Source organism: Cnephaeus nilssonii (assembly GCF_951640355.1).
Source record: "Cnephaeus nilssonii genome assembly, chromosome: 6".
NCBI lineage: Eukaryota > Metazoa > Chordata > Mammalia > Chiroptera > Vespertilionidae > Cnephaeus > Cnephaeus nilssonii.
In genome coordinates, this window is record NC_137077.1 from 5,105,678 (window position 1) to 5,118,455 (window position 12,778).

A 12,778-nucleotide genomic window follows, 5' to 3' on the forward strand; every position below is an offset into this window, starting at 1 on the left:
TCATTACATGTCTGGTAGCATTTATTGTGCAACAAAGCCCTTGTGGCCGACGCTGAGCCACTTCTAAGTCACCTCTCATTTCTTAAGACCACACTTCCTGAAAAGCTCCGGGTGAAGCAGCAAATGCCGAACCGTTCCTGTGTGCTGGCCAATGCTAGGCCCACAGGAGGGTCACGAGAGAACCAGGAGCGGTGGCTGTTAATACGAGCCACCCTTTCGCAAACACGTGCTGTGCGTCAGACGCCGTGTGAACGCTTTACATGGATCCTGGCAGTTAATCTTCACAACAAATGTGGTTTCCCTATTTCCAGTTAGGGAAACCGAGGCACTGGAGGGCTGACTAACTTGTTATTACCTTGCAGTTGAACCCAGGTAGTCTGGCTGTAAGAGTAAGCTCTTTTCCATGCTGCTGTGGTGCCCTGGGATGTCTGTCTTAAGAAAGCCACAGTGCTGTTGGGGAGACACCCAGCCTCCCAGTGAACACAGCCTTTATGTCATAAAGGCTCTACGCTGCTGTAGAGCCTAAGACCATCGGAAAACACAGATATTTACGTTACAATTCATAACAGTAGCAAAATTACAGTTATGAAGTAGCAACGAAAATAATTTTATGGTTGGGGGTCACCACAACATGAGGAACTGTATTAAAGGGTTGCGGCTTTAGAAAGGTTGAGAACCACTGCCTTATGAGCTCAACCCATGCTCTTTACCCTACAGACTCAGGGAAAGGGGTGCACCTCTTCTTGGCTAAGTTGCTTCATCGGATGGTCCGATTGAGATCCGGCTCTCCTGCCACTCCCATCAAAATCATTGTCTTCCTACCTGCCTTTCTCCCTTCCCTCCTTTCCCCCTCTGTTTCCTTTTCTTAGCTTTAAAACACTGATCGGTGGCCATCTCCGCCATTGATGTTCGTTCATTCTTTAAACCTGGCTTCTAGCCCTAACTCTCCACTAAAATTCATTTCTCCAAGCACATCTATGACCTCTTGGTGGCCAAGATCCAAGAGACTTTCTCAGCCCTGGTTTCCATGGCTTCATCACTGTTTTACTCTGAGAATCTTCTCTTGACTTCCCAAAATAGCCAGCTTCCCTCCTACCTCTACAACTGTTCATGCCCTTTTTCGTACCACCTCTTTCTCTTAGCTCCTTCAAAGGAGTCTGTCCGTTCTTCTGTCCTTATGTCACCTTCTTCGGGGGAGGGGGGGAGTGGAGGGGGGGCGGCGCAGGGAGAGCCGCTGGGTCATTGTCCTGCCTTCACCTCTAAGATTGTGATTGTCCTCTCTTCATCTTCAGTCTTCCTTCGGCAGCCTGCTTGCTGTGTGACCTTGTGTAAGTCACGTAAACTGTCTGAGCTTCTGTTTCCTCGTTTCTAAAATGGATATATTTATTATTGTAGACTCTAAGATAATGATAACACTTAAAATGTTTAAGCACATACTGTGCTGGGCAGGACCAGCTACATAATTTGTGGCCATGCAAAATGAAAGCATGGGGCTCCTTCTTCCAAAATTTTTAAGAATATCAAGACAGCAATAGCAGAGCATTAAACCAGACGTGGTCCCCTTTGCCTTCTGAGCATGGGCCTGTGACACCACACAGGTTGCATGCCCTTGAAGCCAGGCACAGTTCTAAGAACTATATATGTACTAGAGGCCCGGTGCATGGATTCGTGCACGGGTGGGGTCCCTCAGCCTGGCCTGCGCCCCCTAGCAATCCGGGACCCCTCGGGGGATGTCGGATGACTGGTTTTGGTCTGAAACTGGCAGTCTGACACCCCCCGAGGGATGTAGCAGTGCCGAAGTGGCAGGCGGCTGGGGAGGAGCCCGAGCCCGGCCGGGCGCCCCACCCCTCCTGCTCATCCCAGCCTTGCTGCCACCTGCTGCCACTGGGTAGTGCTGCTGTAGCCACAGCTGTGCTTGCCAGCCATGAGCCCGGCTTCTGGCTGAAAGGCACTCCCGCTGTGGGAGTGCACTGACCACCAGGGCCAGCTCCTGCATCGAGAGTCTGCCCTCTGGTGGTCAGTGCACGTCATAGTGACCGGTCGTTCTGGTCGTTCTGGTTGACTGGTCGTAACGGTTGCTTAGGCTTTTCTATATATAGATTAGCTTATTCAATCCTTATAACCATCTTATGAGGCAGATACAGATGAGGAAACCAAGGCAGAGAGAGGTTAAGAAACAGTCCAAGGTCACAGTTTTTAATTGGTGGAGTTGAGAAAAATACCACCTGCCCGGTGGGCATTGTTGTGAGATCCACACAGAGAAGCGCAGGTCCCTCCCAGGGAACCCTCAGGAGGACCCCCTGTGTCCCCTCTGTGGGCCACGTCCGCTCCGTGAGTGTGTACATGCAAAACATCCTTCCCTGCGTCTGAGTCTAAACTTTCTTCAAAGCTCAGTTCCAGCCCCTCCTCCTCTCAGGGGCTCCTGGAGCAGAGAAGCCCTGCTGACATCTCTCCCCCCCTGAGGTCCTCTCAGTATCCGTGTGGAGTCAGATCCACCCCCAGCCTGGCCATGGGGATTACGCATAACCTTCAGCGTTTACCTTCAAGACGCACTGATAACCAATCCTACAAGGCTGGTGCGAACATTTTTAAAAACCGTTCTCCACAACATTACAATAGCTTGTGATAGCCTGTCTCACCCACCAGGTCGGGAGGCCTTGAGGGAAGATACCGTATCTGAATCTTCACTGTATCTTTAATGTTTATAATTCTCTTGAAAATTCTTTCTGGGCTCTGGACCTTTTCCTGGAAAGTCTTGCCTCATCCTCCCTCCCCCCATTCATTCCTCAGGTATCAGCTCAGAGATCACCTCCTCCTCCAGATTGAGTTTAGTGCCTCCTCTGGGCTTCCACACTCCCTCCACTCGCCCATCCTAACCCTGCCTCCCTGGGTCCATATTCCCAACCAGGTTATGAATGTCTTGAGGGTAGAGATGGGGTCTGTCTTATTACAGTGCCTGGGACACAGTACGTTCTCTATGTTTGTTTAAACAAATCAGGGAATGAATAAAAGTAAATGTTAAATGTCGGTTAAAACTCCAGGCTCTTGATGGCCCTCAGCACAGGGCTGGGCACCTAATGGATACTTACGTAAACTTATGGAATGGGTGAAAACCAGGGACAACTCCAGAATGTCTGAGAAGAGGCGGCAATCTGGCTGGGGGAGGAAGGATGGGGGATTCCTCTGGACAGAACAATGAAAAAGCAAGGATCCCCCGTTGTGACAGCTGGGAGTTCGTGCTGGGAGCGTGGGGGAAAGGTGTCCTGGGCTAGGGGTCGGCAAACCAGGGCTCACGGGCCAAATCCAGCCACTGTCTGTTTTGCCATGGCCTGTGAGCTAAGAATATTTTTATGTTTTTTTAAAAATATATTTTATTGATTTTTTAAAGAGAGGAAGAGAGAGGTATAGAGAGTTAGAAACATCGATGAGAGAGAAACATCGATCAGCTGCCTCTTGCACACTCCCTACTGGGGATGTGCCCGCAACCAAGGTACATGCCCTTGACCGGAATCGAATCTGGGACCCTTGAGTCCGCAGGCCGACGCTCTATCCACTGAGCCAAACCGGTTTCGGCAATATTTTTATGTTTTTAATGGTTGGAAAAAAATTAAAGGGATACTATTCTGTGACATATGCAAATTATAATGAAATGCGTATTTCAGGGTCTGCGGTGTCCCGGGAACGCGGCCGCACTCACTCATTTTACTAGTATAGACTGTGGTTGTTTAGTGCTACCACAGCGATCGTTGTGACATACACTGCGTGTCTGCAAAGCCTGGAATATTTATCACCTGGCCCTTTACAGAAAAAAGTTTGCCCACCCTGGCTTCTGCCATCTGACGTCTCTTACCAGGAGGAGGAAGGAGATATGGCGCTGGCTGGCCACCAGGTGTCAGCATTTCACCACAGTGGCTTCAGCCTCATCGGCTCCTCTAAGAAACCAGAGTCTGGGGCTGGCCCTTGAGCTCCTCCCAGCCTGGCTGGAGCCTGCAGGGCGGGTACAGGACTGGTTTGGGAGGTGCGGGTGGCAGGCTTTTCTGGATGCGCTGTTCCTTTGGTTTTGGTTTCATTTGTATTTTATATAGGAAGGATTCTCCAAATAGACTAAAATTGTTCGTTTTACCCCAAACTAGAAACCAAGAACAGTTGCGGGACTTTTGCACAACCAGGTAAGGCTGTGACCCTCTTCACGCCTGGAACCAGCAAACGCACGGAGCCGAAGGTGGGGCTGGGTGTGCACGAGGCTCAGCCTGGCGTCTCTGGCAGGTTTTCTCCATCAACTTCCAAAACCTGAGCCTGCAAACTTCCTCCAGGTGGACAGGGACGTAAGCCTCGTGTGCCAGCGACTCAACATGAAAGTGCAAGTATACAGGGAGGGAGCAAGGGAGAGAAGCCAGGGGAGAATGCCCCAACAGGGAAATGATAAAGCCCCCGAGACAACACATCACCGCTGGTGGCTGAGCCCCTCCCACACGCCAGCCACTGTGCTGCGTGCTTTACTCCCCAGAGCCTGCCCGATCTGAAGCCCATCCTCTCGCCATCACGTGCCTCAGCTAAGATCACAGCAGGCAGCATGTCCACCCCCACCACCACCCCAACTCCGCCAGTTGCACAATGGCCTTCCTTGCTCACCACGCCTCCCCAGGCCTACTGCCCCATGAACATCCATGGAACGAACAGATGACCGATACTGCAGGGCAGTGCCTTTCCTTGTCCAATCACCCCACTTCCAGGGAGTCCACGCTGCACGCAGGAAAGCAGAACCAGGAGGCCCGGTTCTTGCTCTTAGCACAGCATGGCTCTCTCCTGGGTGGGCCCCCGAGGACCATGGCCTCTTCGGGCACACTGCCTGCTCTTGCCTCTCCCTCCTCCAGGATCCCACACACTTGCTGGCTTCCGCGCAGGTCCTAGCTGGTCTCCTCGGACGGGGGCATCTGTTCCTGCAGGTGCTTTTTAGAGGCTGCGGACAATGCCTAACTTCCAGCCGCTTTTCCGATGAAAACTTGTCTCCAGCAGGCTGTCACTCGGAGAGGCCACATGACAGTGCTCCAAGAGGGTCTGGACAGCCAGATTCTAGTCCTTCCCATCACCTGCTGGGTGACTTTGGACAAATTCCCTCACGTCACGGCCTAGCCCTCTCTCCCCTGCCTTTGTGTTGGCCTTTTGAAAGGAAATGTGCAGATAGGGTCATCCCTGGGCAGCCCCGGACCTGGGCCCACCCGGTCTGGAGAGATGGGGAGATGGAGGCTGTCCACCAAGGACACATACTGCAAGGAGAACCTTCCTGGAGGAATCGGTTGGATCAGGAAGGACTCTTGATAAACCCAGTCCTTAAGCAATTAAGTAGCAGAGAGTAGAATCCTGTTTGCCTTCCACGGAGTTCCAGAAATCGGGAACGGACTGAAAGGTCCTGATCAGTTCTGGAGGCCCGATACCCCCGCACCAATCAGCCTGGCTTATTCCAGCAGGCGACTGCCAAGTTTTCAATCACCTAACAAATACGTGTTAAGCAGGTACAGCTCTTCTGCCTCAGGAGCCCCCAGGATGGAGCGGGGACCTACTGTGCTGCTGGAGCGGGTACCCGGGAGCGCGGCCTTCCTCAGTTCCCAGCCGGGCAGGCGAAAGTCCGCAGGGGAGGGGTGAGATGTTCCAGTCACCCTGATTTTTCTAGGCCTTCTGGCTGACCTAGCGATCACGCAGCCTAAGAACGCTCTGGCGTCTGTGCCTGCCGCCTCCTGACCTTCTCCAGGTCCTCCCCACCTCGGTCTGGTTCAGCCGCTGAGCCCGGGGGGCCTGCTCTGCACCAAGGTTCCTGCCACTGAAACAGCCGCGCGGGTGATCACAGTGACAGCCGCGGGGACCTCCAGGCGGGGAGGTGGACTGCGGTGCGCAGCGGATGACAAGCTATCTCCCCTGCACACGGCGGGGCTAATTAGCTGCTGAGAGGCCTCTGTGGATGTTCGCTGCGAGTGCGGTCCTGACGCTCCAGCTCCAGGCGGCAGCTCCCCCTGGCCTGCCCCGAGGGGCGCGGCAGGCTCTCCGCTGTCAGCGCCGCTGGCTGCCTTCGGAGGAGGGGACGCTGCTGGGCCCACGCAGCCATGTCCGATGGTGCTCTCCATGCAGGACTTCCCTGGGACGGAGGGAAGGGAACAGATTGGGAGGAGACGTGACGGCGCGCTGAGGGAAGTAAGGCAGATGTGTGCACGCAAACACACCTGCTCCAGGGGGACAGCGCGAACACGGTGACCAGAACAACGATGGAAGATGCTATCATGTCAGTCACAGCACCATCTCTGACAAGTCAGCCAGCCTCGCTGGGCCAAAGCACCGTTTTAGGGGGGAGGCACGTGCAAGCACTAGGAGGGACTTCGGGGCTGCAAGGCAGAGCTGACCTTCCCCACTGGGGCAATGTGACCCCTTCTACCCCCCACCCCACCCCCGGGGCCATTTGGCAGCACCTGGAGACATTTGTGGTTGTCTTATCTCGAGGGGCGCTACTGGCATGTAGTAGGTGGAGGCCAGAGGTGCTGCTAACATCCTTCATGTTGTAGGACAGCCCCTCCCCCAACAGGTTTTGTGGCTCCAGAGTGTCCCTAAGTGTTGCAGGTGAGAAACCTGGAGCTGGAGAGGCAGGCTCATGTGATGTGGGGTTTGGGCAGAGCCCTGAAACTCACCTGGAAAACGGGGACAATAAGGCCTGTGCTGCTCATCACACGACTTCGTGAGGCTCAATCTCCAAACGCGCACGTTTTAAACCTTTATTTTCAGAGCTCTTTCCTGAGCTTTTCTTAGATTGAGACCTGCCAGTGACCAAAGCACCCAGCACGGTGGCTGGCATATAGGAGGTGCTCAATAAATTAAGAAGAAAAAAGCAGCCACGTAGAAGTGCACTCCCTCTCTGGCTTGTTTCCTCTCGAGGCTGCCTTTCTGGGCCTAGACTCTCTGTGGGGCTCCGTACAGACCGAGGGCCATGGTGCGGGCAGAAGCCGTTTTGAAAGCACCCTTGAGGGATCAGGCCTAGCACTAACCATACCGAACGACAGACATCTGGCAAGAGACTGGGAAGTCTTGCTAAACCTCAAGGGAAAGCCTCCCAGAGCCATGCAGGAGTCCGTGCTTCCGGCCCCAATGGGGCAGGATCCAGGGTGGCAGCAGCGCCCGGGACTCAGCCCTCAGGTACCTGTGCTCCTAGGAGGCCGCCCTTCCCACGCAGCCACACCCGTTGTGAACACCACCTGCAGGAGGCAGCTCAGAACGTGGGCAGCTGGGGGGGGGGGGGTGGTGTGTGTGTGTGGATGGAGGCAGGGAAGCCAGGCCCCCCGCGGAGCGCTCTCATCCCTCTGGTCCCCGTTTCTCCCCGCCCTTCTGACGCTACAGGCCTTGTGCAAGCCGCTGCGGGGGAACCAAGGGCATGATCCACCCTTGAACTTGCCATCCAACTGGGAAGGCCAACTGTACCCTTGAGATTTGATGAGAGGATACGTCACGGAGTGTGTGCAAGTGCTGGGACAGAGAGAGGGCAGAGGATCTAAGAACCGAGCAGCCAAAACACAGGACGGGGTGGGCTGAGCTCGGGCAGAGGGCCGCACTTCAGGAGCCGCATTCTTGGGCGCCAGGATTCCCAGCAACCTTTGTACCACCGTCTCTGCGCAAGCATCTCAGGGCTGGAGGGGTCAGAGGCCGCTTGTCCAAACCTCTGCTGGGGATGAGGAGGCTGGGCCACCGGGGAGGGGCTGCACTCTCCCATTCCCCTGCGTGTGTCGTCCACCCCGTTTCTGTGAGGCCAGGTAACCCCGCCTTGGCGCACAGGGAAACTGGGGCGGGAAGGAGGCCTGGCTCAGGCTGTACTAACTTGGGACTTCCAATCTGGATCCTCCTACGCGTCAGGACAGGGAGGCGCTGGGCCTGCGCTGGGGCCGAAGGGAAGGGGGACGGAGCCGCTTTTCTCGCAGAAGAGGCCCTAGAATTCCGTGCAGAATCGCTTGGAGCGGGTCCCTCCCCGGCCTCCTCCCTGGTCCCCAGAGCTGTGCACTCTCCTCACCCACAGTGTCCTCTTCCCCCCGTTGGTCTGTACCCACCTGTGTCCCACACCGTCCCTCCCTGCCTGCCTGCCCTTCCAGAACGAGCACGTGCCACGTTGCCAGGCTTTGGTGCATGAGAAAGCACTTCCCGGAAAGTGTTTAATCCTCACAAAAGCTCAGGGAGGAGGGTCGGGGTCCGAGCTCAGGATGAACAGAGGAGCCCTGGGAACCAGGCTCGCCCCCGGCACACACACCACCACCCGCCCCTCCCCGAGGTTCTTCTCCAGTGACTGCCCTGTGCTGGCCACTTCCCGCTCCTCAGAGGACACCCGCTCACCTCAGCACAGCCGGGCGGGCCTCACACCAGCCTCCGCACAGGCACCTGGGCCCTCCCCGGTGCTGCTGGTGCCCCCGGGGTTTTGCAGAAGGAAAGACACTGGACACGAGTTTGGTTCAAAGTGAGAGGCCTGGTGCATTCAGGGTTCACAGCGCTGGCTCTGACCCCCAGCACCGGCCAGGGTGGGGGTGGGGGGCCGCTCGCAGAGCCTGCAGTTTGGCAATTTGTCCAGTGTGCATCAGCAAACTCTCTCCTCGGACCCCCGTCGCACAGTGGGGTGAGGGTAGAGTGCGGTTCTAGGCATCATGGTAATTAGGCCCTTTGGAGAGGCCGAGGGCCCTAAACCGTCTGCCTTTCGGCAGGAGCTAAGGCTGGTCTTTGGCTGAGATGGAACCAGACAAGGAACCCAAGTCCTGGCTGGTGAAGGGGGTGAAGGGCCATCTCGGGGGCGGGGAAAGGGCTGGCGCTCCTGCCAGCCTCCCAGGCCACCAGAATCTACTGTTTGGCCAAGCTTTGGGTCCCAATAAAGGCACATTAAGGGGAGGGCGTGGCCCCAGGTGAAGGCACTACAAGACCCCGTCACGGCTCACAGCAGGCAACGGCCAAGGAGGTCTGGACCCCTCGGGGCAGAGAGCTCCCAGATGGCGCAGAGTCTAGTGCAGGAGCCGCAGGGACCCCGGGAGGCCACGTTAGCCGGCGTCCCAGCTGACCTAGTCTCCTCTGCCTTCAGTTCGAAGGCCCGTCTTCTTCCCTTTTACTCCATCCAACCTGTTGGGGGACCAAAAGCACCAGGACGCCCAGGAGAGGAGAAGTCAGGGGCGGGGGCTGCCCGGGAGGCCCTACCACATTAAGGGAGAAAGGTACGGGCTCGCCCCTCTGGGGCCTGCAGGGCGAGGCGGGCCTCATGGCGGGAGGGTGTCGGGCACAAAGGAGAGAGGACACTAGTCAAGCTTCCACTTCATGTAAACAAGGAAGAGCGCCCCCTGCCCAGACACCCCTAGTCGTGTGGAGGCGCGTGGCCGCCTCGAGAGGTGGCAGATCCTCACATCTGGGGTGCAGGGTCCCTGAGGCCAGGATGGAGGCTGCTGGGCAGGACAGTCGGGGTCCGATGTGCAAACTGGTGCAGGGTTTGACCTGTGTTCGCCACAGGACGGGGCGGCGGGGCATCCAGGTCCTGCCCACCACTGGCCCGCGGCTCAGGAAATCACGCAATTGCTGGACTTGGCAGGACTGGGACTTGATTTACCTGCGGAGACAAGGGTCACAGGCAGGAAAGGAGGTGAGTGAAGGGCTCAGTGGACTCGCCTCCAGCGCCTCTCCTGGGTGCACCGCCCACACCTCAGGTTTGGGGCTGGGTCACCGTCTCTCTCCCAAAGTGGGGACCTGGAAGCAGGGCAGTAGGGACCTAGGGAAGCAAAAGGAAAGAGTCTCCCCGTCATGGCCGCCTCGGCAAGACCGCCACGGGTCGGGCCATCGAGGGATCTGCCCTCTTCTGATCTCAGGGGGGCAGGGGGGAGGATGTAGACCCCAAACCAACAGCTATAATCAATGCCGGAAAGTCTTGTTAGGAGGCGGTTCACCTGCAGCTAATACCGGATGCAGCCTCAGAGGCCACAAGGCATAGCCACAGCCATCCTCGCAGCTCCTCCTCACGGCAGCCGCGCTCTGAGAAGCTGCTGTCAGCCCAGAGCCTGTCGGCTCCAGAACCTGATTTTCCAAATCCAGGCGTAGCCCCCTCCGCCATGAAGGCTGCCTAGGTTGGAAGAGGACAAGGTGGACACGTCCTCAGCAAGGTGGACACGTCCGTCCCCACTTCTCCTCCTCGTGGCTCCTTTTATTTGCTTGGCCTACTGAGCAGGTGCCACGGTCCTCCCCGGAGGCGGCGGCGTTTTGGAGGCAGGTGAGTGGAATAAGCCCCGGACTGGGAGTGGGATGGGCAGGGGTGTCAGAGGAGCCTGCACGCGCCCCAGCTGCCCCCGGGGAGGGCAGGGATCCGCACACTCATGCTCATGCCGAGAGGCTGGATGAGAGCCTGGGGAGACCCTTTATACCCGGAATTCATTGTCATGCCTCTGACAGAGACACCGTTTGAGGAAAATTCTTTACGTTCCATAGCTCCCTCAGCGCACAGGGATGGGGAGCCCACCGCACGCCGGTGCTCGGCAAGACTCCGAGGCAAATCAGACCTGCTCCGGTTAATGGGGAAGAATCATCAACAGCCCCATTTTATTTTTATAGAGAATCTGTGGCATGGATGCCCGGAGGAGGCTGATGAGAGAAAGTCAGACTTCAAAGGGAGGTCACACTGAGTGAGACTGAGATTGGGGTGGAAGTGGGAGGAGGCAGCATGAAGTCAGGGCGGGAGGGGGACAGCTGGGGCGGGGGGAGAGGAGGGCGGGGGCACTGCACCGACATGGACAGCAGGACGAGGGCCAGAGGCTTCACCTTCCTTCAGGTCTCAGGGCTCCACATCCCCTTTTCTGGAAGGTTCTTCCCCTGGATGTCCACCTGGCTCTCTCCCTCCCTCCATTCAAGTCTCTGCTCAAATGTCCCTTCCTCAAAGGGCCCTCGCCGCCCCGCCCTCTCTCTGCAGCATGGTGTCCACTCTATCAGAGCGGGACTTTGCTCGCTGTGTTCCCGGCTGCCCCAGGAACGGAGAACAAGGCCCGGCCCAGAGCAGGCTTTGCAGAGACGGACATTCGTTATGCGCTAAGTGAATGACCAGGCAGCCCTGGCCAGGTGGCTCCGCTGGTTGGAGCATGGTCCCACACACCAAAAGGTTGCAGGTTCCATTCCCAGTCAGGGCACATACTTAGGTTGTAGGTTTGATCCCTGATCGGGGAGTGCGCAGGAGGCAACCGATCAATGTTTCTCTCTCACACTGATATTTCTCTCCCTTGCTCTATGTCATGTGAGGATAAAAACAAAACCACCACCAAAACACTCACAAAAACGAATGGCATCAACAGATGGGGACATATGTGCCCTCTACACTCACCTCACCACCTAGATGGTGACAAAGCCCTGCCGAGGCCCAAGAGCAACCAGAATGGCGGGAGGACTGTGCCCTCTGCCATGAGAAGAAGGATCCTGCCTCTTCTCTAGTGGGATCAGTGCCTTGAAGGAGGCTCCCTCCGCTCCCTTCACCTGTGCTGTGTGCCCGGGACCTCAGTGGTGACGATGCCCAGGCTCACAACACGACACTGCAGTTTAAACACCGGCTGGGGTCAGGACCCATGGGCCTCAGGAATGACCCTGAATTGTGGGCAAAGGTGCAATTCAGGGTCATTCCTGAATTAGCGCAGGAGCAAGGTCTCAGCCAAGAGAAAAACCGGAAGGAAAAGGTGCGCAGCTTCGCCAGTAGAGGGAGCCGTGAGCCTTCAAACCACCGGTGGCCGCCTGCTGACCGGCAGCCCTAAAGGAAGGGATTCTGAAGGTCCTCCCAAGGCCCGCACTGGGGTTTGCATCACTTTCACAGGCTGTCAGCACCTAGCTTTTCTGTTCCTCTCTCCTTCTCCCGCCCTGTCACCTGCCCGGCTCTCCCTCTGTCACCAGCCCAGCTCTCCCTTGCAACGAGGGCAGCAGAGACGGGAAGGACAGAGTCAGAATCAGAGCTCAAAGCGACCTTGGAACCCCTCCCCAGCTCACCCTGGCTCTTCTTGACCAGGAAAGGGCCCTGGGAGGTGAAAGGGAATGTCCAGAGGGTGGGGAGCAAGGCATGGGGAGCGGGAGCTGAGGTCCGTGCTGGCTGCTGTGATGATGGTCTGAACGTTCACTGCAGGACAAGGAGCCTTTCCCTGGGTGGGGGCCCTAAGGGAGCAGCTGACAGTCCCAAGTGCACCGGGGTTACCAGTGCCAACCTCGGGGGTCTCCGTGCTGTCAGGACCCTCACCCTCTGGCACAGAGTCCTAGAGACCCAGCTTCCTAGTGACTGAGAGGAGGCACTCACACAGCCCGGACTTTGAGGGAGGAAAGCAGCAGGGAGAGAAAGTCTCGTTAGGGACTTGAATTTCAGGCCCTCAGGGACTGGATGCCCACCAGGTGGGCCGAGGCTGTGCTGGACGAGGCCACTCCGTGTTCCTTCTAAAGAATGGAGAGGAATAGAGTGATCTTGCTGGGCACCCCTCCTTGTGACTCTCGAGTTTGCTGTCCTCTCTCTCACCATCTCTTTGGGTGTCGCGCTCTCTCTGGGTGCCCGGCCCGGGGGAGAGGGGCTTCCCCAGGGCACAGTCCAGGGCTGCTTGGCTGGCTCCTGGGCACCCTGTGAGTGGTGTGACTGAGCAAAGACTGCCCAAGTCATTTAAGCAGGGAACCCGATGCTGAGAGACTCGGGAAAGGCAGCAAGAAGGGACAAGACAATGGGCCTTCCGTTTCTATGGAAACAGCACCTCAGGGTGAGGGGCTGAAGGAAGAGAAAGCT

The 12,778-nt window shown here is 57.0% G+C and overlaps 1 protein-coding gene across 1 annotated transcript in view; it reads right to left on the reverse strand.

Annotated features, from left to right (window-relative positions):
- Positions 1–8,321: 8,321 nt before the first annotated feature.
- The window catches only part of FAM83F (family with sequence similarity 83 member F), a 30,364-nt gene continuing 25,907 nt past the window's right edge, over positions 8,322–12,778 (reverse strand). The window contains exon 5 of the mRNA XM_079775944.1: positions 8,322–9,604. Within this exon, the coding sequence (XP_079632070.1) occupies positions 9,555–9,604 (50 nt within the window). The 3' untranslated portion in view covers positions 8,322–9,554. The remainder of the gene's footprint in view (positions 9,605–12,778) is intronic.